This window comes from Helicoverpa armigera, chromosome 24 (genome assembly GCF_030705265.1).
Source record: "Helicoverpa armigera isolate CAAS_96S chromosome 24, ASM3070526v1, whole genome shotgun sequence".
Lineage (NCBI taxonomy): Eukaryota > Metazoa > Arthropoda > Insecta > Lepidoptera > Noctuidae > Helicoverpa > Helicoverpa armigera.
Genome location: NC_087143.1, coordinates 6,981,686 through 7,006,490, shown reverse-complemented (window position 1 = coordinate 7,006,490; position 24,805 = coordinate 6,981,686). Strand labels below are relative to the sequence as shown.

Sequence of the window (24,805 nt, the reverse complement as noted above, 5' to 3'; positions counted from 1 at the left end):
GCCTGTGCTTACAAAAAAGGGACGGTATGAGCTAGATATACGGAACCCTCAATGTGGAATTCAGGCCGGTTTTTGCTTACATAAAATACTTGATTGTCTTATTTATCGATGGTAGCAAAATAAGTGTCGTGCATATAAAACAGGGACCCTTCTTTGTATCACTTACTTAGGCAGAATTTTTTAAGACGCTTTTTATCCTGTCCTAGGTTTGGTACCGTAGCTCACCAGACGATAGATTTTTTGTCATTGAATACACTAGGTCCATACTTTAGTTGAAAATTATTTTGTCATTAACAAGTTGAGCAATTTCGATCAAGATTTTTTTGTTGTAATTTTTCGACATTTAAAGTTCACAGCAACCTACAGGACATTTTCATCTGCCGTGCCATTTCTCATTATGTTGGGGTCGGCTTTCGTACCAAATGCAGTTGAACACCAGTGTTTTACATGGAGCGACTACCTATCTTATTTCCTCAATCCAATTACTTGAGCAGCCTTTGGTTGTCAGACTTTCTTGGCTATTGCCTACCCGTTACAACTAGGTACCAATCTTGTACACACCTACCTATAGTATCAGCAAGTACCTATCTAAGAATTGAAACTACAGCAATAATATCCACAAGATCCTATCCAGCAGAACTACCGACTACCGACACAAACACGGCTCTGAATATTGAAATTTCCCGCGAACTTCCGCGACCTGACATCTGACAGTTGCGGCCCGTAATTAAAGCTGATTTTCAGAACGACATTTTTGGAGTTCCAATGCGACAATATTGGCTTTTTCGGAGACATGGCCGCGGGTTTTTTAATGACAATTTTTATATTTTAAATTGAAGTTTTTTTGACGGGAAAGTTAATGATGTGGTCGGGAGATTAATGTCATTATAGATAAGTGATGGCATGGTGTTAGTAAATTAGAGTATGGTTAGCTACTTTGATGTTTTTTGCTGTATTGGCATATTTTTTGTTGTACCGACCTTTCAGTAATACATTAATATTTAATAGGTATTTTTTTAATATCTGGGTTGGTATAAAGTCGCTTTTCTGCCCCTATTTCCCTTTGTACGCTTAAATCTAGAAAATTACGCAACCGATATTCATGCGTTTTTTTTTAATAGAGTAATTAAAGAGGATGGTTTATAGGTATAATAACATAGGTATGTTAAACAGTGGGGAAATATATATTAAAATGGGTCGCTGGTTTGGTAAAAATATATATGTCTCTTCTTATAACCATAATTCCTTGACACTGCAATAGAACATTAAAGAATTTTCTTTTCGCAGCAAATACATTTTGCAAGATGCAATTAGTAGGAACATCCCAAAAGACTCTTTGAGTGGAAAATTCATTTTTATTACTATCAATCGTCTGCACTTACACCGTCTAACGGCCAGTTTCTCCATTCTATCTATCCCTGATTTTGCTATCTAGAGATAGGAGTTTGGCACTACTTGTCTGACTTGTTTAATTTACTAAGTAAACTCAGTATTATATCATAATTTTGTCTTATAACTTCCTAGTTCAAGGTATTGTATAATTTTCTCAGAGACTATCCAAAAATTATTGTAAACACTTCTTTTCTTAAAATTGTCTATGGAGTTTCTTGCCGGTTCGTCTCCATTAGACCCACTCTTTTTAGAACCGCGCAACTTGCTTGACGCTTCTTAAGCACCTGTAATAGGTCTATATGAAATAAAAACCTTTGACTTTAAAAATCTATAACCAAATCAAATGATAGATCGAATATTGGAATCGGACGTTATAATAACAGACCTTAGTAAGTTGTAACATTTATTAGAGATAAATGTAACGCCTTGTCGCGCCGATAAAATTTAAAGACCCTTGTCATGGGCTATAGAGAATTTTAACAGGTCGAGATAAACAAATTGCTTTGAATGAGGCTGACTGTTACACTAATGTGTAACAAACAATAAATAACTTGAAACACCGAAAACATCTTCGAATTTAAATATTTTTCTATGTAGTTAGATATCTACTAAGAGTTACTTTAATTAAAGGCAATAAAATTATCAGAGTAACTAAATCAATCCTGATGAAAACTTTAATCAGAAAAAAAACAAAAGATGCTAAAAACTCGAAAATAATAACTCATACAATATTACATTTAAATAAATGAATATAATATGGGCTCACAAAATTATAACGTGGTATCCTTTTGATAATACACACAATTTTAGATCAAATAACGCATCAATTGAGACAAAACCGACTGAAAACGAATTAAGTTTCCACTACATACCTACTGTCATTCGATTCTTTGTATCGATAACCTCTCAATCGAGTCTGAATGTCTGAGTCATATAAGACACGATTGGTGTTCGAGAGTCTATCGAGAGCTTCAATATTGTGGCCAATTCAGTTACGAACACGGAGTAAGGAAAGAGCAGAGATGCTATAATGCAGGTAGGTTACGCGCCTTCTGCTCGGTGAGTAATAATGTACACTGTGGCTCGGTGAAATAGGTACGGAGGGCTCATGCCCTAGGTCATCCTAATCAATAATTTGCATGTGAACTAATGAGGCGTTCGTTTTCTTTGAGACATCTGTCAACGATTTTTGGTGTTACAAAAAATACTTGGGTCCAAAGAAGGCGTATAAGGGCGAAGACAGTGACGTTCCTCGTCCCCCGCACACCCGCATGTTGTCACGCTACTTTCTTAGGAGATTTTCCGTTACGGCACCTCCGCTAGTAATTTGTTCTCTGTTTCTACGAATGATATTCCTGTGGACCTAGGAATGGTACACCAATTTTCTATGAATTGCTTGAAATTTCGAACCGTACTTACTTAAGTAAGAATGATGATATGGAAATGTTTCTATCTTTTTTGAGAATAATATTAGTGCCTGGTATTATTTAGTTTTGTGGTTGGCATAATATGATTCGAAAATATCAATTTGATTTTACAATCATGTGTTCTGTATTTAATTTATGTTTCAAGATTCACATTAGGTATGCTTAAATCAGACTGCGTGAATTAAATAAACAAAGTTAATTATTGAATTACATAAAAATTAGCATTAAGTACTTATAATAAGTGCAGATACTACTGGATCTGAACTTAAATAATTATTTTAAAGCAACAAAAAAAAAAAAACACAGAAAGGAAACAAACAATCCAAACACTTTCCTTCATTACAAACAAAATAACACTACGGTGTGACAGTCAGAACGTTTTGAGGTAAAATTTAATATCGTATATTTGTAAGGAAGGGTCGCTTCGATTGGACCGGTTTTATTGTGTTAATTATGCAAGCGAGTGTAATTAAAATTTGGTCGCGTATGTCAATAATGTCTTTGAGTGTAATATTCCCTCATATTATATGCAATATTTGATGTCATTTGAACATCTTTGGCAGTTGTTACGGGTAGTCAGAAGCCGGTAAGTCTCACAACCAGTCTTACCTAGGTGTATTGGGTTGCCCGGGTAACTGGGTTGAGGAGGTCAGTTAGGCAGTCGCTCTTTGTAAAGCACTGGTACTCAGCTGAATCCGGTTAGACTGGAAGCCGACCCCAACATAGTTGGAAAAGGCTAGACAGATGGATGATTTTAGTAATTTCTTTGACTATAATTTTCGTTTATATGCAATATTTGATGTCAAAGGGAAAAAGCAAAAAAAAACTGGTTGGTTCCTTCTGAAAACTTTACCTTAATGAAGATAGGAAAATAAACCTTATTCTCTTAGCAGTAAGTGCGAAAGTAGTGGTGTCTGTGAGAAATGGTTTCTAGGTACAAAAAAGGTTAGTTGGGATTAGAAAAAAAAAGAAATCCAGAAAAACGAAGAAAAGCTTTTATTCGGAATGAATTGGGAATACCAATAGAAACAGTTTAGATTTTCTAAATCTGTATTAGATTTTATCTTAATCAATTAAACATTGAAATTGTAAGAGATGACAAAAAATACTTAAAGATTTATTATAGTACTTTAGTAAGACATAATGAGACAGTTTCACGTTCATTTTTTTATAAAAATAATGAGACCATAAAATGCACTTTTACACGACATCATTAAAGCAGGTTTTGTTCTAAAATAAAAAGCAATATTGCTTAAAGCATGGCTACATCTCTTTGTCCCAAACGACCGCCCATTCGCTACTTCTCGCAAATTGTCACTTTACCAACTGTACCTTAACAAGCTAGTACAATAGCGTGCATAGAAAACGGGTCCCTATTTTGTTTGTTTTTTTTTTCATATCAAATATATTTTTATTTGTTCAAAAAAGAAAGCTATGCCTTGTATTAATGGTGTACAAATGTATGTATTTAATCACAATAATCAACTATATATATATTAAAAACTCTTTTTTTTGTTTTATTATTTAAAAAAAATATCACTGATAGGTATGTTTTTGTACAAAAAATATTGCACTCCGGTGTAAGTGTATTTTTTTTGCAATTAATAAAAAAGGAGTATTTTTCCTGGTATGCTATAATTAATAAAAAATAGTTTTTATTTTAAGCCTTGTGTTTTTATCTATCAATTATATGGCCTATATATAATAGATGGTATGGATTTCTAATTTTGACTAATCTTTTTTACAATTATTAGCAAAACAAAAAATATTTTTTGTCCCACAAATTGTCACTCTACTTACTGTACTGTACCTTAACAAGCTAGTACAATAGCGTGCATAGAAAACGGGTCGCCTATTTGTTTTGTCGTTAGAAAAGGTATGGAGTTTGTTAAGGATGCTGATCAATTTTGCATGCTCTATTGTGTTTAGGATTGTGTAGGCAATTAAGGGTTGTGTTTACAGGTAAGGCAAGTATTTTCTATGAGGTTTTCAGGTAATTTCTAAAACAAGAAAATTATCTTTTATTTATATTTAGGTTAGTGGCCTAAAGCTAAACTTCGATTAGAAACAAAGTAGTAGTTTTTATTTTTACTGAGCGCTATTGTTCGTAGTTACTGAGTTTTTAAATTATTCATAATAATTATTTTGGCATGGCAGGGTACAGGTTTGAAATTTTGAGCCACCTCTTTATTTTGGTGTATTTTTCGTCTTTTTCTTATTTGATCAACACTGCACATAGCGCAAGGATAAAAGCGCATGAATACAATATTGTATTACCATCAATAACTATTGAATTCTTAGTTACATGAAAGCTTCTACAGGATCTTCATTATTTTTCTGAAGGCTTCAAGCGGAGCGATGCGCCGTCTCCAATCAGCAGCCTCAAGAGAATTATAATCCCCACCCAGCAATTATGACGTGATTGCGGTCAGTTTTTTTCTTTACTAATCTTTTGTGTCAAATCTATATAATTACTGTCATATATTTTTATCAAACCTTCATAAGAAATCGGTAGATTGCAAAAATGGTACGTGGTAAATAAAATTGCATACCACATTAAGTCAAAAGGAAAAATCAGTAAAACGCGAAATTATTAAAATATTTAAAAAAAGCAAACCATTTCGGTTGATGTGTAGTAATTTTTTTAAGTCGATATAATAAACTAATACTATCTTTTGCATTAACAAACGAATGTACAATTTTCTACCAAAAATCCCAAAACTATCCTAAAAATAAAAACTAAACAAAAAAAGCACACTGCGTCCTTAAATTTGTCCCAAAGTGTAATGGGCTCGTTACATCTGGAGAGCCCTGCAAACACGAGGGTTCCCGTTTTTCTTAGAGGTCTCAATTTAACTTGCCTTTGTCACAACCCTATACGCTATTATTAGGAGTCTTTACTGATTAAGGGACTGTAAGATGGATAGAGAAATGAGGGGTAGATTTTCATAGTTGTGAAAAAAAGGGATAGATAAGGTGGAAAAATTTCATTCTGAAAATACTTTTTATCATGTTATCTTACCACTTATACGCATTTATAGATAGTTCAACTCAGATTTGCGCGCGGCCCTATGTGTGCGTCGGCTTGTAAATATACAACTTTCATTCGTGTGACAGTGACGTCGTCCGAGCATGACGTGTTCTTATCGCTTTTTGTTATGGGTACAGTCGTTTACGAAAATACTAGTTATTCACGACTCAAAGCTTTTTATTATTAAATATAGTTTTTCATTATTTTCTCATACGTCTTTTCAAATTGACATTGACAGTATCTAAGAAATAAATAAATAAATAATCCTTACATATTTTCAAGCTGGGGGTACGCGGACAATAAATAAAAGTGTGGACTAAGAATGTAAAAAGAGGTATAATCTAGTATAATAATGTAAAAAAAATGTGTGGGGAATTAAAATAAATTAAATTGCTTCGCATAATGTCGACCAAAATAAGACGGAAATAATGAAACTCATAAATGAACGTTTAAGTCATATTGATGAAGGAATGTGGGGTAATACTTGTCGACATGTACAAAAGAAAAAAGAAGAATACTATAGACATTTTGACATGGAGTCAGAATTTATAATTCATCTTGGAGAGTAGCGAATCCGAAAATTCATCATTTGATTTTTCAAGTAGCGATTCATAATCATTATAAATAAATAAACGTTAAATTACGTAAGAACTGTTTTTCTTTAAACACCACACACTCCCATATAACCCCTAAATAACTGTATTGTACCCGACTGTACCTCTTGTGACGCACACAAAGTCACTGTATATGTACAAGGGTTACCCACACATAAGGCCGCGCGCACGACTGAGTTGAACTTACTATAGAAATATACATATGTTTACATATTACATCTCTTAAAATACAATTACATCTCTTAAAAATTGTTGGAAAAAGGTAAACAACTGTCTGTAACTGAATGTAACTACTTCATCATGTACTAGCTATTTCCGCGAATCCACTCGCATTCCGCGAAAACTATAGTAACACATAGTGTGGAAAAACAGATTCAGTAGTTCCGGGTACAAACAAACCAACAAAAAAAGATACAGCTTTATAATATTAGAATAGAAGTATAGAAGAAACTCCCGCATCCCCTAGAAACGACTACCCGTACTGGGTTAAAATATAGCCTTTTTTAGTCGGGGATAGTCTAGCTTCAATATACTGAAATATTTTTTATATCTGTTATATAGCTTTGGTGCCATTGGGGTACGAACAACTTAAACATTAAGTAATCCTCTATATACCTCTAATATTTATGGATGATATGATCAAAAGTTTTTATTTTAGATCAAAGAAGAAATCTCAAAATACCAAGAAGTTGACTTCAAAATAAACCTAACTACGTACAATTATAACAGACGTTATACTTCAAACTATAGCCGTTAACTGGAACAACTGAAGGGAAATGGGTCGGAAATTGAAAAACGCTCAATACGACTATGACAGCCGTGTAATGAAATGCTAAGTTCCCTTTCTATAAAAAGTTATTTGCATGGAAATTATTTGCTGTTGGTTGCTGAAGTTCGATTATTGTGGGTAAGTAATTGTGGCACCTAATAATAAAATAATATGGTGATTCATAATGTTATACAAAGCTCAGGATTATTATTGAACTGCAAAAAAAAAAAATACAGAAATAGTTAAGTTTGTGATATGTAGGAAGAGATCGTTCAAACAAACAAAACGTTGACAAAAAAATCGTAATTGCTGTGTTACTTACACAGAATATAAGAAAAAACAGGTTCTATACGAGTGATAAAATTGTACTTTTTGATTCAGTACTCATCGCACGAAAGTAGGAAACGCGATGTTTGAACTCATCTTACTGAATCAGTGAAATCATGGGTTAGGGGGAAACTCGCCTCTGGGCCGCAGCCCAGATTACACGGTATAATAACAGTCGAGAAAACTGGTCCGAATGTGCGGGCCAGATTACTATGTGAAAAAAGTGACGGAGGTAAGTCGACCCATTGGGACTTAATTTCATAAAATCCCTACGTATAACATGACACACGCACTTCACCTCATAAATCCCATACGATCAAACCCGTATTAACAAAATAGAAATTCCTTTAATCTGCATACCCTTTAATTCACCAAAAGGATCTTCAAAGAACCGCTGACTCAACACATAAGATATCCTTCAATGATAAAAGTCTAAAATGCGGTCCTCGTTACGGTAAAGTTATGAACAATGACTACGTGCTACGATCATTAGTGAACAAAAAATGTCTATGTATTGTCGTTTATAATGAGCATGCGTGTCGAGAGCAGACTCTATAGAAATTGGAATGGGTTTTTGTGATTTCTATGAAATTGTGAATGGTGTTTGATGTTCTATGAATAGGTGTGGTATATTGATCTCGCGGTATCTAGTTTTTTATTGACTTTTCTAGGTAGACGACCTTTTGATCATACTTTAGTTTGTGAGCAAATATTTGATTCTTGGAAAAGGTTTAATAAAAATTAATAGCATACTCTCAGAGTTATCGGAGCACATGGAAAACTATAGGTAGTTTTTGAACAATCCCGCATTAGTAACCTCTAACTAATTATCAAAAAGAGACTGATTATTATCAATGTACTTACTAGACTATTAAAGACAAAACAAAATCCTTCACACCGCTCAAAAGCAATTAAAACAAAACATAATCAAGGCACACCAATAAATCTGTTGGGATTGCCAGTTATAACAAGTTTGAGTACTCTGGCGACTTAATAATTGCCTAAGTTTAACAGTCAGCTTATGTAGGTCGGTTTACTGGCATAGTTCGCTTACACGAGTTTAGGTTAAGGATTAAAGGATTTACGGGAGAGCAAGAATTTCAAGGTTAGACATAAATCTGAGATCAGTTTTTGGAGGTGAAAGCACTAAGCTGCGTGCTAAAACATCTAATGAGTCTAAAAAAGGAGACGACTGAGAGGATGAAGTATTTTCTGCTTGGTTCCTACGATACAGATACAGACGGATGCTACTTTTTTGACGTTTATTCTTCCCTGTTTAAAGAACCCAGCATGTCCTCCCTCAGGTTTTAAATCTACTTTCTCCCAAACAGTAATAGTATCTCACAGCCAAAAACATCCACTGCTGGACAAAGGCCTTCACCAAGATAAGCATGCGTGTTGGTGAGTAATAAAAGAATAAATAGGAAATATTAACGCAGGAAAGCACTAATAGCTAGGCAGGACGATGATATTATTAAGAAAATAATATACATTATGAAATGCAATAAACGATATGATATGAAAGTTTGCTAAGATTGCGTTAAGAGGAAACAGTTTGAAATCAATTTTGTTGTCATGCCATAGGAGACGCCACCGTACCTTCCATCTTTATATTTACTTAGGCTAATGATTATAACATTATGTTGTCCAATTTTTCAGACACCTGATATACCCATTTTCAGCCTTTTCAAAAAAACAGACAATCCCATTCACGTCTGAATATTGTGTGGTACCATTGTGTTTCAGAAAAAACCAGGTTTCGTCGCGTTTTTCGTACAAAAGTGTATTGTTCCGTGTTCATATTTAAAAAGTTTTTTTCAATAACAAATGAACAGACTTTCTGTGTGTTCGGAGTAAAATATAAAAGTTTATGAGCTAACACGGTTTTAGTTGAGGTTTGTTTTAAAAAACTGTGTGTTTTTCTAGGCTGTGTTGCGGAAAATCTGGTATTGTATTTTTGTTTTTTTTTGGAAATAATTTTTGAGCGGATTTTACAATATGAATATGAAAAAAAAAAATAAACAATGCTTTCAAAAAGTAATATTTGAACCAATTACGATAAATAGGAGAAAAAAAAATACAAGATCCTGATAACTAAATCTTATTTCATCTACTTTTGGGTATTTTTTAGGGTTCCGTACCCAAAGGCTAAAACGGCTGTATCTCAAGAACCGTGATAGTTGGAGAATTGAAATTTTCTAAACTGAAACTGAAACTAGCCCCCCAAAATATTTATTTTATTCATTCACGTTGTAACAAACGTGATTTTTTCTGATCTGGTACGGAACCCTTCGTGCGCGAGTGCGACTCGCTCTTGGCCGGTTTTTTTTAACTATCTTTGTGATTCATTTTATACAAAAGCCGCGAGTGAAACTGCGGGCAATGTCTAGTTTACAATGAAGCTTAAGTAGTTCAAATTAATTAATTCTGATCTTACAGGATTAAAGTTATAAGTACTGTTTACTCAAAACTTAGAGATACCGGAGATATTGTTGGAAATCAAATACGTACCCGGGGGTGTTGCGAATCTATGAAGGTTAAGCCCGGCTTTACATAAGACGTTAATAATTTGATTGTATTACTGTATTTAACATACAATGAATTGTAAATAAGGTACGTGGACGTTTTGGGAATAAAGATACACAAATGGCACGGCATGGCGGAGCTATTGTTACTCTTTCTTGGTGGGAAATCATCAAATACCCTAAACTAAAACACCTACACTAAAACTCACTATGTTAATTCTTAAGCCTTTTATGTACCAGGGCCGCGGTAACTCTTTCGAACAATCCCACAGCCATAGCAGGCTTTGGCTCTGATGGGGTAGCTCGCTGTCACCCTGTCGTTGGCTTTCTATATTGACGTTATAAAATGTTTCATATGACATTCACTTTAAGGGTCAAATTCAAATGACAAGTTAATCGCTGGTTTTTAGCTGCGCTGTATCGTGCCATTCATATGTTCCATGACCTTTAACCAACTGCTTATTATTCTTTTGAATGGTTGTTAACGTATAGAAGTCTATTCATTATAGGCCTTGCTATAAAATATTTCCAAAATTATTCAAGTACTAAAACCCCATTATTAAGTTTTCTTGGAAACTCCTCCAATAACATTTGAAAATGCTTTTATTTCGATTTGAGTGCAAAAGTTTCATACAATTGGCAGTCGATCCTATAATTGATTTGGCATTCAAAATTTGTTTTATGACCAACCAGTGAACTTGTGCCTATTTTTATCGGGTAAACTTTTAGCCAAAAAAAAACTCCGTAGATGTATGAAAAACTCAAATTAAACGTAGATAGGTACATATGTTTCTGATTTTTAAATCATAAATGAATCAAAACTAAGCAGATTCTCAGTAGTTGCAATTCCAATAAGACACGGCTGGACGTCAAAACATGGTATCCGACGATAATCTTCCCAGAAGTCATTAATCCGTATAAACCGAAAGTAACAACGCTTTCACACCAGCGGATTTTTACTGCGCAGATGTCGAGTGTGCCCCGACACATTTCGTGTGGAAAAAACCGGAAAAAACGGCTTTTTTTGTTGAGGAATCATCACATGACTTCTCTCGACATGGGTGCAGCGTGAGGGAATGACAGACTCTGACTAAAACCCACCATGTTCTTTCTGGAACCATTTGTGTACCAGGTCCAAGGTCGCTCGCGCGAACGATCTTGCAGCCCCGGTAGGCTTTTAGGTGCTTTTGTCTGTTCCGGTAATAAATAGTCTTTGCTTTAAACGCTTAGAAGTAGCAGTCGTTGTAACAATTCCACGTCAGAGTACGTCAGGTGGATTTGAGGAAACTCTCACACTAAGGCTTTTTAGGTGATTAAACCTGCAGCTTACTCGATAAGAAGATAGCTTTAAAAAAACCGCTAGTGAGAAACCGGTCTTACCATATTTATGCTAAGATTTTATATATGATTCGACTGAAAATAAGTTCTCCTCTCGAGGTTTTGTTGGGATTTAATAATTGGACGACGGAACCCGCCATAAGTATTCATAACGTAAGACGTTATTGAATTTGTTACGAACCAGTAATAGGGGCGAAAGTCTCGTATTGCCGTACCCGTAGACTGCAAACTTTTAGTCGGCCGATAGTTGACTCGACGCCTAGCAAACATTTATTTTATTTATTTTTTACAATTTGTCCAAGTATTGACCTAAGTCAGGCAGACCCTCCTTAAGTCCTTTCCTCTTCTTCTTTATGGTCTGCTAAATATCTGAATTTTCTTTATAATATTTGTTTTGCTATCTTTATGTTGCCATAACCTTCACACTAAATGAACTAAAACAAATTGTCCAAATAACTATGTATGTATCCTCTTTTCCAATGAAAAAAATAATGTCAGTGACAAGCTGTCAAATACTTTGTTCTGCATGATGGATTTTTCTTTCTCAAGTTTTTTATAAAAAAAAAATATGTGTTATTTTATAACTACAACGGAATACAGTAGATAAAAGTGTGAGTTAATTCAAGGCCACGGAGCTTTAAATTCATTGAATTTGAAGGAGCTGTATTTCCTTTTACACAATCTATCGGCCGACAAAAAGTTTGCAGTGTGTTCTACTCTGACTGTTCAACAATACAACCTGGTACCAACTTTATTTTTTTATTTTCCGCTATCCATCCTTTTTTGTATGTATGAAAATTGATATCGCAGGTGAAGCTCGTGGTTTGGATTTATTTTATTATTTGGCTTTTAAATATTCTTTTATCTTGTGCTATTGTTTTATTTATTTAAATGTTTAAAGTCTTGGTTTAAAAACACCAACCTGTAAAGCTTGAATGTGTGGGTTCGATTCCAGGTCAGGCAAGTACCAATGCCTCTTTTTTTCACTTTTCTTCCTGTTTGAATGTACTTTCTAAATATATCTTTGACATCAATGACTAATTAAAGGTGAAGGAAAGAAGAAACGTGGACTATAAAGTCTGAAATCACCAACCCGCATTGAGCAAGCTTGGTGATTAACGCTCAATCCTTCTCCGTGTGAGAGGAGGCCGCAGTCCAGCAGTGGGACGAAAAAAAGGCTGATGGTGATTTTAAAGTTTGGGTATTTTGTATACAATGTTTAAAATGAGACTTTTACGTAGTCTTAAAGTTTGTGAACTAATATAATTAACAAGTTTCCAAAGACCCATAAACATAATTACCTATCTTCACTATATTTGCCATTACCCGACCTTCAAAGGCAATTAATTCATCGAAAACTCTAAAACCATGTACACAGGGCCACACAAGTTTCACAATATATTGTAGGGACGTATGTAACGTTAATTAACAGACACTGAGTGGTGTTGGGTACTCTTAATTAGTAAAGTTTTGGGCAGCGGTCACCTAATCTCACAGAGGGTCAGAAAACAGAAATAGGTAGACCTTCTATAGAAAGCATTCATAAGTACTTTAGAGAGACCTACGGGTTTTCAGTTTGAGGTGTTTTTGATATAAATCTGTTAGTTCAAATTACTTTATCTAGGCATAGATGATTATACTGTTTTTATGGTACGTTAAACAAGAAAATATGTTACAGCCTTTTTATCATCCCACTGCTGGGCACAGGCCTCCTCTCACATGGAGAAGGATTTTCTTGTTGTAAACAAGAAAATAAAACCATCTTTAATTATTTATATCTACATCTCAATCCTTCTCTAAAAATAGGTTCAACCAAAAGTGAGATAATCGCACCCAAATACATGCATACGTACTGGTTAAACTGAGAACCCCTTCTTTTTGGAATCGGTAAAGAAATTTTTTTTTTTTAACATTTTTAGATCATTTAAATTTCCCAAAAGATAATTAAAAGCATAGCAATTTTATCGGTTCAAAGTTAACCATCAGATAGACAGACATATTTTAAACGCATGTTTATAACAACAAAACCCGGTGTGAGGTTCAAGCTTAACCACCCCAAACTCTTTACTCAAAATATTAAGAACTATTCCCAGAAGAGACAAAGTATCTTATAGATAAGAAAAATAATAAAAAAACAACGTCAGCCGTCACATAATGCTATACCGTCCCGTTTCACAGAATCAATTTACCTGTATCTACATTGTACTGAAAATTTCCCATAGGAAATAAGCTAAGTTTGAACTACCAAATTGACTTCGAAATGGCGAACGAACAACAAAAGACTTTCTTGGATGATCCTTTTTATTTGTTGTCCTAGATGAGATAGTGAGCGATGCTATAAGATGTGCAGCTATGAATAGTATATGTACTAAGTATATCTTGGACACCAATGACTGTGTTTCGGATGGCACGTTAAACTGTAGGTCGCGGTTGTCTGAACATCCTTGGCAATCGTTGCGGGCAGTAAGAAGCCAATAAGTCTGACACCAGTCTAACCAAGGGAATTGGGTTGCTCGGGTAACTGGGTTGAGGAGGTCAGATAGGCAGTCGCTCCTTGTAAAACACTGGTACTCAGCTGCATCCGGTTAGACTGGAAGCCGACACCAACATAGTTGGGAAAAGGCTCGGGAGATGGTGTCTAGTGGCAAACCTTGTTTGGGTAGGCTTTCCAGTATAATCATATTGTACCAGGGTTTGCAAATATTAGTTGTAGGGTATGACCTGTTACTTGTTAATAAACGATGCCTATCCTTCACGTATCATGGGTGGATAAGATTTTGAATACAAACAATGAAATTGTACCTACTAAATATGTTAAGGACGGATCGACAACCAATATTCTAGTTTACTATTCCATTTTTAAATTAATAATTAATATAGTGTATAATGTAGTTTTGTATAGTTCTGTATCGCCATGCTGCATACATTGTTCAGGTAGGACAATATTTAAGTGTACATGTCAAAAATAGGTGTTTTGCGACGTGTTACGAGTTTGGAGTATAATCTTACAGTTTTGGCTTGTTATATATTATATTATTCTTTATTGTACACAAAAACATATAAAAAAACACACACAACACAGAGAAGACATGTACAAAGGCAAGCTTAACCCAGAACTGGGTTCTGGGTTGTCAATTTATTAGGAATGTACGTTGAAAGATAGATATTGAGCATTTTTTTTTTAATTATTTCATATTATAAAAATACAATTAATTAAAAATACTAGTGATCTCATAACTGTCTGCTTTTGACTTAAAAAAAAAATTCTCAAATATTATTAAATCCATTAAAATATTCTTGAAACAGAAGGTAAAGGAATACCGATGGAAGAAGGTTGCTCGAAAATTCATTCCGAAAATATGCAACATAAAATAAATGGTACTAAAATTGTAATATTTAAGCAGATTATCATCTTAATTCATAAAATTCCTCATCATCATAATTTCAATTTTAAAATCAAGAAAATTTCTGCACAAATTCCACGAAAAAACTTTAAGGTTTTGAACGAAATTCAGAGGGTTGGAAAATTCGAAAAATTCCCTTGTACACCCACTAACAGTTTTGCGCGAATTTTTGCTAACTCATCGAGCTTAAAAATTCCAAAGATTTTTTCGAACCATGAACGACCTTTAAGAGAACAATTTTTACAGGTGTCTCTGATTTATGTCAAAGGCATTTAAGGGCAGGTATTTTGAGAATTTTATCCTCAAGGCCTTTGATCATTCCCTCGGATTCTGTTCCGCTATCAAGATAAAGGTATCAAAAGGTGACAATGGGTTCCGTAAAGTTTTTGGGACCCTCCTCGAATTTTCATTTGTTCGGATACAGTGAGAAAAGTTGGGAGTCTCGAATTTCGCAAATTTAGGGAATTTGGACGTCCCTTGTTGTGTTGTTCAACAAAATGTTCGATAACAAGATAAGGGGGTTTTGTTTATTAGATGAAAATGAAAATTTATTGGGACTCGGAGAATTCTGTACACAATGTTTTGAGTATGCAAGTTGGATGAACGAGATATTTATGGGGGTAAATATTTGTCTGGATTTCTTCATTTACAAAAAATGGAAGCAATAAGCCGTACAGTACCCGCACCCTGCAGACTTAAAAACTCGGGCGACTATTGAAGATAAATGGCAATTTTTTTTTAAGAAAATCTTTTTTCAAAAAAAAAAACAGTCAATTTGATACCGGCTAAATACCTGATCTAAGTAATTAGCGAACAACCATTCATTTTCATAAATATTTATGAGCCCAAACAAACTATTGGTCGACTAAAACTCTACAGTGTGCACTCGTAAATGTTTTCTTATTTTCAGTCTTCAAAAATTCTTAAACAGAAAAATAAAAATAATGTCTTGTTGAAAATTTTCTACTTGTATGTCGTTCCCGTTTCAGCTAAGTTTTATCCGTGTTTCTTACTAATTCAATAAGCACGGAGAGCTCCTCTGAGTCTTGAAACAGTTTAATTTTTATTCTGTCTTCATAAACGGTCTGCTTGGAAGTTTTCATTTATGTGGCGAAAATCTTCTTGTTTTCGTACAGCTTTATATTTTTCAAAATTGTTGGTTTCTTTAAAAAAGATTTGAAATTCGAAGGAAAAGCGAAAGAATTTTAGAACTTATTGAAAAGGATGTTTGATGAACTAAGGATAGTTAGAAGATATTAGTGGCGTTTTATTATTTTTGCATGGAAGAATATATAAGAATAAGAATTCATTTTCCAAACGATTACAATCTTAAATTATCATTTGTTGCAAACTAGGCAGGACCTGTGTCTTCGGAGCTAATTAGCAAAGGGTTTACCAATACAAATAAAAATATATATAAGACAGTAGGTACGTATGTTTTTGTAAGCCTAAAGTTAGCTAGAACAATCGATCTTCTAAAAGTATCTCGGTAAATAGGCAACAATAATAATAAACATCGACAGACAGCACTAAACTTTGGGACCTAAAGTGCATTTAGCAAAACTAAATGGGCAGTAGACGGATCACATACTGCCACACGCCACGGCCGTTGCAAATCGATGCATCTGTGTACTTCACTTGATCCCTTTGCAATTTTTTGCACTCTGTAGCACTGCTGAACCATTAAAATAAATATAAAAAGTCATTTATTCAAAGTTGACTAGAAATCAGCAGTTTTTAAAGGTCAACTTTACAAAAGGCAGCCTTAAAAATGACTTGCCTTCACCACTTCCTATGTATTTTGCTGGGAAGAAGAAAGGGTGGAACTAACTCCCAGCAACCCAATTCTGTCAATAGGGTTGAAAAACCGGTTACGTAAAAAATAATTCGTTTGGCATGTACGAGATTCAACATGAACAGATGTTTAAAGTCGGAAATAAATACTTTGACTTTGACTTATAAAGTATACTTGATTTATTTTAAAATAACTAAAAAAGTCGTGCACCAAAACAACCTATGCTAGTGTGAGACCCACCAACACCGAATTTAGCTAAAACTAAACGGACACAACACCAGTATTCCCAACTCCTTAAGTTCTCGAACATTCTAAGATGTTTGCTTTATCTCGAAAACAATTACTTTCTGGCTATCGGTTTTGGATCGCGTCAAGATGGCCGAACGACAGAATTGAAGAACAACAGACCAGTGGAGTTTGCAACCTCTGAAGTGTAATTCGGTTTGTTATAAGAGGATTTTCTGATGTTCAGAAGATAACTGTGTTAACGTTTAATCTTGTTGTTTTGTTATTAATGTGGGAGTTTGTTTGTTTGTGTGGATTTCTGGAGATGTTGGTGTATGTTGATCGAGATCTGTTCATCGGTTTTCATCGGTGTTCATCGGTCATTGATAAATATGTCTTATGCATCCTGTGTTATCTTTTTTGTTCAAGCAATTCAAAATCAAAGGTTTTTATTTCATATAGACCTATTACAGGTGCTTAAGAAACGTCAAGCTAGTTGCGCGATTCCAAAGAGTGGGTCTTATGGAGAAGAAGCGGCATGAAACTCATATACTCTTAAAAAAAAAGAATTGTTTATTTGTTATGTGAATTGTTAGATGAAGTGTTTGCATTGTTAGATGCCGTTAAGTTAGTGGTACCTAATAAAAGTCATACATTTTAAAAATCAATAATACCAAGAGGTAATCAGGTTGCTCATGTAACTGGTCTGAAAAGGTGTGGTAGGCAGACGTTTCACGTAAAAATCTTAGGTTCTCAAGTAAAGTGGCACTGCATTATACATTGAAGACAATACTTTTCCGAGTATATTCAAACTCAAAGGCTACAAACGCTATTCGAAATGCTTCCATATGACACTAGAATTCATTTTATCGTTCTAAAAGCAACTTGAAACTCTTGTGTATATGAATATTTGAAGCTATTGCCTAGTACGAAGGAGGAAGGAAAGATAGCGGAGATACCATAAGGAAGGTAGGTCAAGCGCCTTCTTGTAGGTCAAGAAACGTACGGTAGGCCTGATCAGTTACTAGAACTTTCGAGTTCCTTGACAAATCAAAACCAATCTGTAAAATACTGGTGACTAGCTTCCGCCCGCGGCTTCGCCCGCGTATTGTTCGGTTATATCGCGTTTCCAAGAGAATACTTCAAAAGTCCGGGATACAACTATCCTATGTTCTTTCTCAAGGTCTAACTTCGTACCAAATTTTATTAAAATCAGTTCAGTGGTTTAGACGTGAATGCGTAACAGACAGACAGACAGACAGACAGAGTTACTTTCGCATTTATAATAAATTATATTTTGAGATTGATTTGGAATTGATTTGGATGGGATTATATTTTGAGAGTAATAGTTGGTTTCTATAGATGGCGTGTAAGTGTAGAGCTAGGAATTTTCCTCGTGCCCCGACCAACGGCATTTTGGCGCGCTACTTTCCTAGTAGATTTGCGTTATGATATCTCCGATAGTCATTTTATTCTCTACGTCTAGTACTTACTCAAGGAGCTGTTTCTCTGGTCTCTGGACTCGAATCTGCAAGAAACAAAAGACGGTTTATTTTTTATTTTCTTCCACTAGTGGGGATCGTAAAAGCTATGTTTATAGTGCACTGAAGTTTTAGGAGATGCTTGATTTGAAATTGGTATTCAAAAGTGTTTGTATGATCTTCTGTCGTAATAGAATAGTAATGGCCTCCTTGCATTCGTTTTATTGCTGTTTTGTCCGTATATGAGTTTTTTATTGGTATTAAAAATTGTTTCTACGTGTTATAAGCTTTGTTAAATTTGTGTACAAACTCATTAGTTTTATTATATTATAACCTATTTATATAAAAGTTTTATGTAGATTATAGTGGCTTTTGTATATTGTATACAAAGTTGTGTGTATGTTTATTAAATGAGTGTGTATTTACTAGTAATATTTGCTTTTTAAATAAATATATTTTGCGTAGTATAAATTAGTTTATTTCTCGCGCTCATAAATACGTTCACTGTTTCACTCCCACGCATCATAATAAATCTCAATTTTAAACTCCTATTTTCATCTATCACCATTTACCTCAAGGGTCAAAGCATCAACTCTAAAAAGCACTACAAATATAAATTTAAATTCTCAAAAACTATAACAGTACACATTAAACAAACTCCCCAGTGTAAAAATATTTTTCTCGGCTATTAGAAGTAAGTAGCATTTCGTGTAGTGTGGATGCGCTGTTAAAGTACGAGCACACTGCAAACTAAATAGTTGGCCGACAGTTGCCCCATTTTTTATTATAATTCTTTTTATTCAATAACAGTGAACAAATATATATTTACATTATATATTTAAACAATTAACAATTAAAAAAGGAAAGATTAAAACTATGTAGGTAAGTATCAAAAAATTCATCGCTGTCAGTTTTAATTGGTTTGATTTTATTGATTCTTGAATTAAAGTTTTCAATCAGCCTGATACCCTGTGAATACCTGATCTTTGTAACGTGCATATACCATTCAACTGCATCCAGTTAGTCTGACAACCAGTCTTACCAAGGGGTATTGGGTTGCACTGGTAACTGGGTTACCAGTAGGCAGTCGCTCCATGTAAAACACTGGTACCCAGCTGCATCTGGTTGGACTGGAAGTCGATCCCAACATAGTTGGGAAATAGGCTCGGGAGATGATGATACCATCCTCATACTGCTTTATGAGTTCAAACTATCGGCCGACTAAAAGTTTGCAGTGTGCCGTTAAAACAACATTTGTAGACTGAAAACACAATTTGTGCAGGTAGTACAATAAATCTGGATTATGACCAGTGTGCTGGGTTTAGACTGCAGTCCGATAAATTAGGCTCAAGGCTTTGTCTTAGTCGAAAGGGGTTTGTTCGCTGTTTGGAGGGCAATATCCTAAGCTATTGCAGATCGTAAAATATTTAAACTGATACTACATATAGAGATGAAGAGTTAACGAATGAGACAACTTCTGAAGCCAGCTTTTCACTCATATATTAAATCCCAAACTATAAATATTTTTTCAAATGTATAACGAGCGATAAAATATTATATCTCAGGATGTAGGTAATATATTTATATAATATTATATCCTTTCGTCTTATTTTTTATCTAGTGCATGGAATAGCTTCCATCGGATGCTGGTAGAATGTCACTTATGGCAAAAGCAAGTTAGTTTTACAGAACTTGAAAATCAGAATAGTTTTTATCAATAAATAACGAATAATATCGAATGCACTCACGGTTTAGTTCATTTTCAGAAAAGGTCGGAAAAATTTATATTTACCTTTATATTGAAATCCGAATATAAATAGTTTTTCAGGAATTTCAAATAAAACGAGAGCGGTAGGTGTCGCAAATAAAATTGAAAGTTAATACTTTTTTGTTTCGTGGACAAACAATAAAAATACAAAAAAAATCACCACTAATTTGTGATTGTTTTTTTTTTTATTTAACACACTGTCACCCGAAACAAACTCTTCACTAAAGGTATTAATATGCCACATACATATTTAAGTACGTTTACATCACACTATTGGAAACTAACTAAGGATTGGAAAAAATAAATTTGCTATAGCTAAGTGGAAATACTTGTAATGCGTAGTTATTCTTGTTTCTTCAATTGTTATCTGTGTTCCAAGATCACACTTACACTTTAAAGACGCTCTTGTAGTACTGCTTTTATTATAATCGTCACAACAGAACTATTTCACTCACCTGGGTGAAAAGTTGCCTATTATGCCTTTTCTAAGGTATAATAAAGACTATTAGGCATGTACCAAATAAATTAGTAAATTAAGGTAGATTGGCTTTGACTTTGACGTGCAAACGCGACAAATAGATAAAGTTACTTTCGCCTACATAAAACATATTAGATTGACTTAGAATTTTTAATTCTTACAAAATAAATACACAAAAAAAAATAGGTTTTCCCCTGAGTAAAAGACCAGTCTCCGGATTCAGTACCTTCGTGATCACTGATTACACGAGACTAAAACAAATATGGCGAATGAGAGTGTTCTGTAATTATATCTCTGGCTATTCCCCTTGGGAAACAGGCGTGGTGGTGTGTTATTAAAGTCAGTTGTAGGTATAGTGTAGGAAAGTAAGTAGCTTGTGTCTTCTAGTAGTTTACATGTTGATACAATTTTGACTTGCACGTTGTGAAAACCACATTTGTAATAGTGTGGCCTGTGGCCAGTGGAGCCACTTATATTGCCAAGCTAGAAAGTCTATGTCCATCTCCGGGGCTGCCTCTATGCGTTTCATCTCAATTGCTCTAGCCGTTTTAGTGTGAAAGCGTAACAGACAAACTCACTGTCGTACTTATAAGATTTCATCGGTTGACAAAAATAAAGAGTTACTTTCTCTTACTCTCCAGGAAAATAATATATCGATACCTACTGTAGCTTAAAAGTGTACAATTTATAAAATACACTTATAATATTTTATGTATACATACTGACAATATGTATGTAACGTCTTGTATACAAAACACAAACTTGAAACACGATGTGAGATACAGATATTAAAATTGGACACAAACACTGTCTTTTACGAAACGGTACGAACAAAATTTATGTGCCTTCTTTGAAAGTATGAAACTTGGCTGTGTGTTACACCGTAGCGTAATCTGTACAACATTCGATAGTTTTTGGCTGGTCTTGTCGTGAGCATGCCTGGCATATAGGGGGTCCTGAATTCATTACCTTGGTCGATAAATTTATAAACACGGTTTCAGTTATCAATATTTTCATCAGTATTTTATAATAATCATTGGAAAACTAGATTTAAAAACTAACACAAGATTTTCACACGTATTTGGCGCAAATGCTACTTAAATAATACTGAGTAAAGTTTCAAATTAAGACTTTTTCAGCGTTATTTTGATTTATTTTTAGAATTTTATTAAACTTGACTTTATATTCTGAAATCACCAATTCACCTTGAACAAACGTAATCGTAAATGCTCATTCGTTCTCTATATAAGAAAAGACTTGTGCCTTGCAGTGAGAATACAAGTTCTAATGTCAACTTAAAGGAGGGATTATGAGATGAGAAGCATACCTACAATAATCAAAATATTGTTACACGACGGTGTAAACAGAACTTGTACCGATCTTATAACTTGGCTCCCACTGAAGCGAAACGTAAACATATCGAGACAGTAAACATGTCCTGCCGTGCTCGATAGCATTCGATTCTGTCGAATATTCGTTTTAAATCGATCCCTATAATCGTTTTAGGAATTTGCCGTGTTGTGCTGTTGACTTTTGTCGGACTTTAGAGAATGGAGATTTATTGTGATATATATTATGTATATTGCTATTGTGGTTTTGTTCTAATATTCGTTGTAAATCGATCCCTATAATCGTTTTAGGAATTTGCTGTACTATGCTGTACTATGTAAATGCTGTTGACTTTTGAGAATGGGGACTTATAGTGGGAGATATATCAATATTGTGGTTTTGTTCTAATATTCGTTGTAAATCGATCCCTATAATCGTTTTAGGAATTCGCCGTATTGTGTTGTTGACTTTTATCGGACTTTAGAGAATGAGAACTAATATATCGATATTGTGGTGCTGTTCTGAGAAATAGGTATTTTATTACAAGCTGTTCCCTGCGGTTTTACCCGCCTCCCGTGGGAGCTTCTTCATGCAACCAGATAAAAAAGTAGCCTATAGGCTCCCCCGAAAATTGGATTATCTAAAGCTGAAGAATAGTGCTTCTGCAATAAAAATCTGTCACGGAATAAAAAAAAATATATACCAGTATAAACAACCACCTTATTTTGTACATACCTATCTATATATCCCTACTATCGCAAAAACATAATTATCTTCACAGTATCCTATTTGCGACCATTCCACTATCAGCTCGCCAACTAATCGCCAACACGCTTTCAATCCTCGATCTAAAACAACCTTTACAAAAGCGATCACTATCCCAAACTGTCCCTTCATCAATTAAGGGGGTCTCCCTTTATTGAAAAGAGGTCTTTACACGGAGAAAGGAAAGATAGCGGAGATGCCAGGAAGGTAGGTCAGGCGAATTCTTGTAGGTCAAGTGGGCATATTAAGTTACTAGGCGTATATGGTGGCACTCACACACACATAATAGTATTTAATTTGTAACATGTTTGGACTTTATAAGAGACTATGACTCTTGAGTTTGTTTCGGCGTTTCTTCTAAGGGATCAGTCGGTTAGGAAATGCCGACCCCAGCATTCTTAAAATGACGTGTAAAAGTGATGTAATGTCCAACTTGCAAAATAAATGATTTCATTTTGTTTCTAGAATTAACTTCTTTGTCAAAACCAATCTGTCAAAAATGGGTTTTTTGATTGGCCATTTTATTATGAAAATAATGGGTGTGTTTCAAATAAGGCTTGTAAGGACGGAGCTAGTGACATTCCTCGTCGCCCAAACACCCGCATTTTTGCGCGCTACTGTCTAAGGAGATATTGCGTTATAACATCTCTGCTCGCCATTCTGTTCTCCATGGGTCTTTCTTTATTGAAAGGAGGGTCTTTCAAAACTGTCTCAATAGGCGTCGGGATTTAGTTAGTTCATCGTGATAACATGTAAGGTGTTGATTAGGGTTTTAGTGTGTACGTAAACTCATATCTAGAGGTTGTATGGATATTGGATGTGTTGATAAAGTTTTAGAAGTAATTTTGTAGTGCCTTAACCCTTTTGATAAGGTATTAATTAATGAAATATTTTTGTCTCTGAAATTGTGCGAATAGCCCTGAGGACACGCTTGAGCATACAGTTCAGGTGTGCCCTGCGTGGGAAGGGCACCGTCGTGTCTTTATCGAGGCAATTGGCAGCGGCGACCTTTCGCGCCCGGCCCTGGTTCAAGACATAGTCCGGGCCGAGAGGGAATGGGATGCCGTCGCCTTCTTCTGCGAAGCAGTCATGCTCGAGAAGGAGACGGCAGAGCGACTGAGAGTTTGCACGTCTCATCCCAGCACACTACGATAATGTACTATATACTGATAAAATGACCTTCAAAACACAAGAGAATTTCCTTTGTTTCTCCAATTGCCTTGAAATCGGATTCCCTAAATAACTGAGCTCCTTACCTTCAATAAATAGAGTGCTTCACAGATTTGGCTGCAAGGCTGGCGACAGAATTGTCAATATGCATTTACGGTACACGCCTTACGGAATAGCTGAGGGCGTCTAAGTGCCGAAGCGTGAGTTCTACTAGCGGGAACTATGATAGACTTTAAATATATATTAGCTGGTGTGTAAGTGTGTGGTAGTGGAATTTAGCTCTATAGTAAAATTCTTTCAGTATTAGGACCATTGACTATTATGGACGAATAATTGGGCAATATAATGCTGAGGTGAAAACTTTAACTCAAACTAGAAAGGCAGGATCAAAGGTAGAAAATATGAAACTTACTTTTCTATATGTTGCATTGCACTTAATACAGCATCTTCATTGTGTGACGAAAAAGTTCCTGAAACAAAATATTTTTTATTAATATTATTCAGTACTTAAGATACACTGAAGTACCTACATACATATAATTGTTAGATACATAATGACCTTTTTCTCAGCCTGAAAATTGAACCTTATAAGGTCTCACGCTCAAATGTCGCTAAAAACCACGAAACTAGACCCGTAACTTATTCTTAAGTAATGAGACCACAAACAGAACCAAAAATTAATTTACACACGACAAATAAACTTTTTACTATAAACAAGAACATCAAAGAAACTTCAAACATTATTTTATAGAAAACTGCTTCATTCAATTACTTTATTATTTTGTGTTCAAACAATCTTTTGATTTAAAACGCTTCAAAGGAAAAATAGGCCTAAATGTTTTTGGGAAACTTTGAAAAATTACATTTTGTTTGACCTTGAAGAAATATTTCATGAACTTTTGTTTTAGAACCAGCTCTGAGTCGTGATTTTGTCTACTTGTTGCTTTTAGAAACAATACCCAGCCAA

General features: G+C 34.7%; 1 protein-coding gene across 1 annotated transcript in view; it reads right to left on the bottom strand.

The window, feature by feature from the left end:
- LOC110371176 (cell adhesion molecule Dscam1) overlaps positions 1-24,303 on the bottom strand; it is an 82,277-nt gene extending 57,974 nt beyond the window's left edge. The window contains exons 1-2 of the mRNA XM_064040999.1: positions 24,251-24,303; positions 18,341-18,375 (exon numbers count right to left, since the gene is read on the bottom strand). Coding sequence (XP_063897069.1) covers positions 18,341-18,375; positions 24,251-24,267 — 52 coding nt within the window. The 5' untranslated portion in view covers positions 24,268-24,303. The remainder of the gene's footprint in view (positions 1-18,340; positions 18,376-24,250) is intronic.
- Positions 24,304-24,805: the final 502 nt, after the last annotated feature.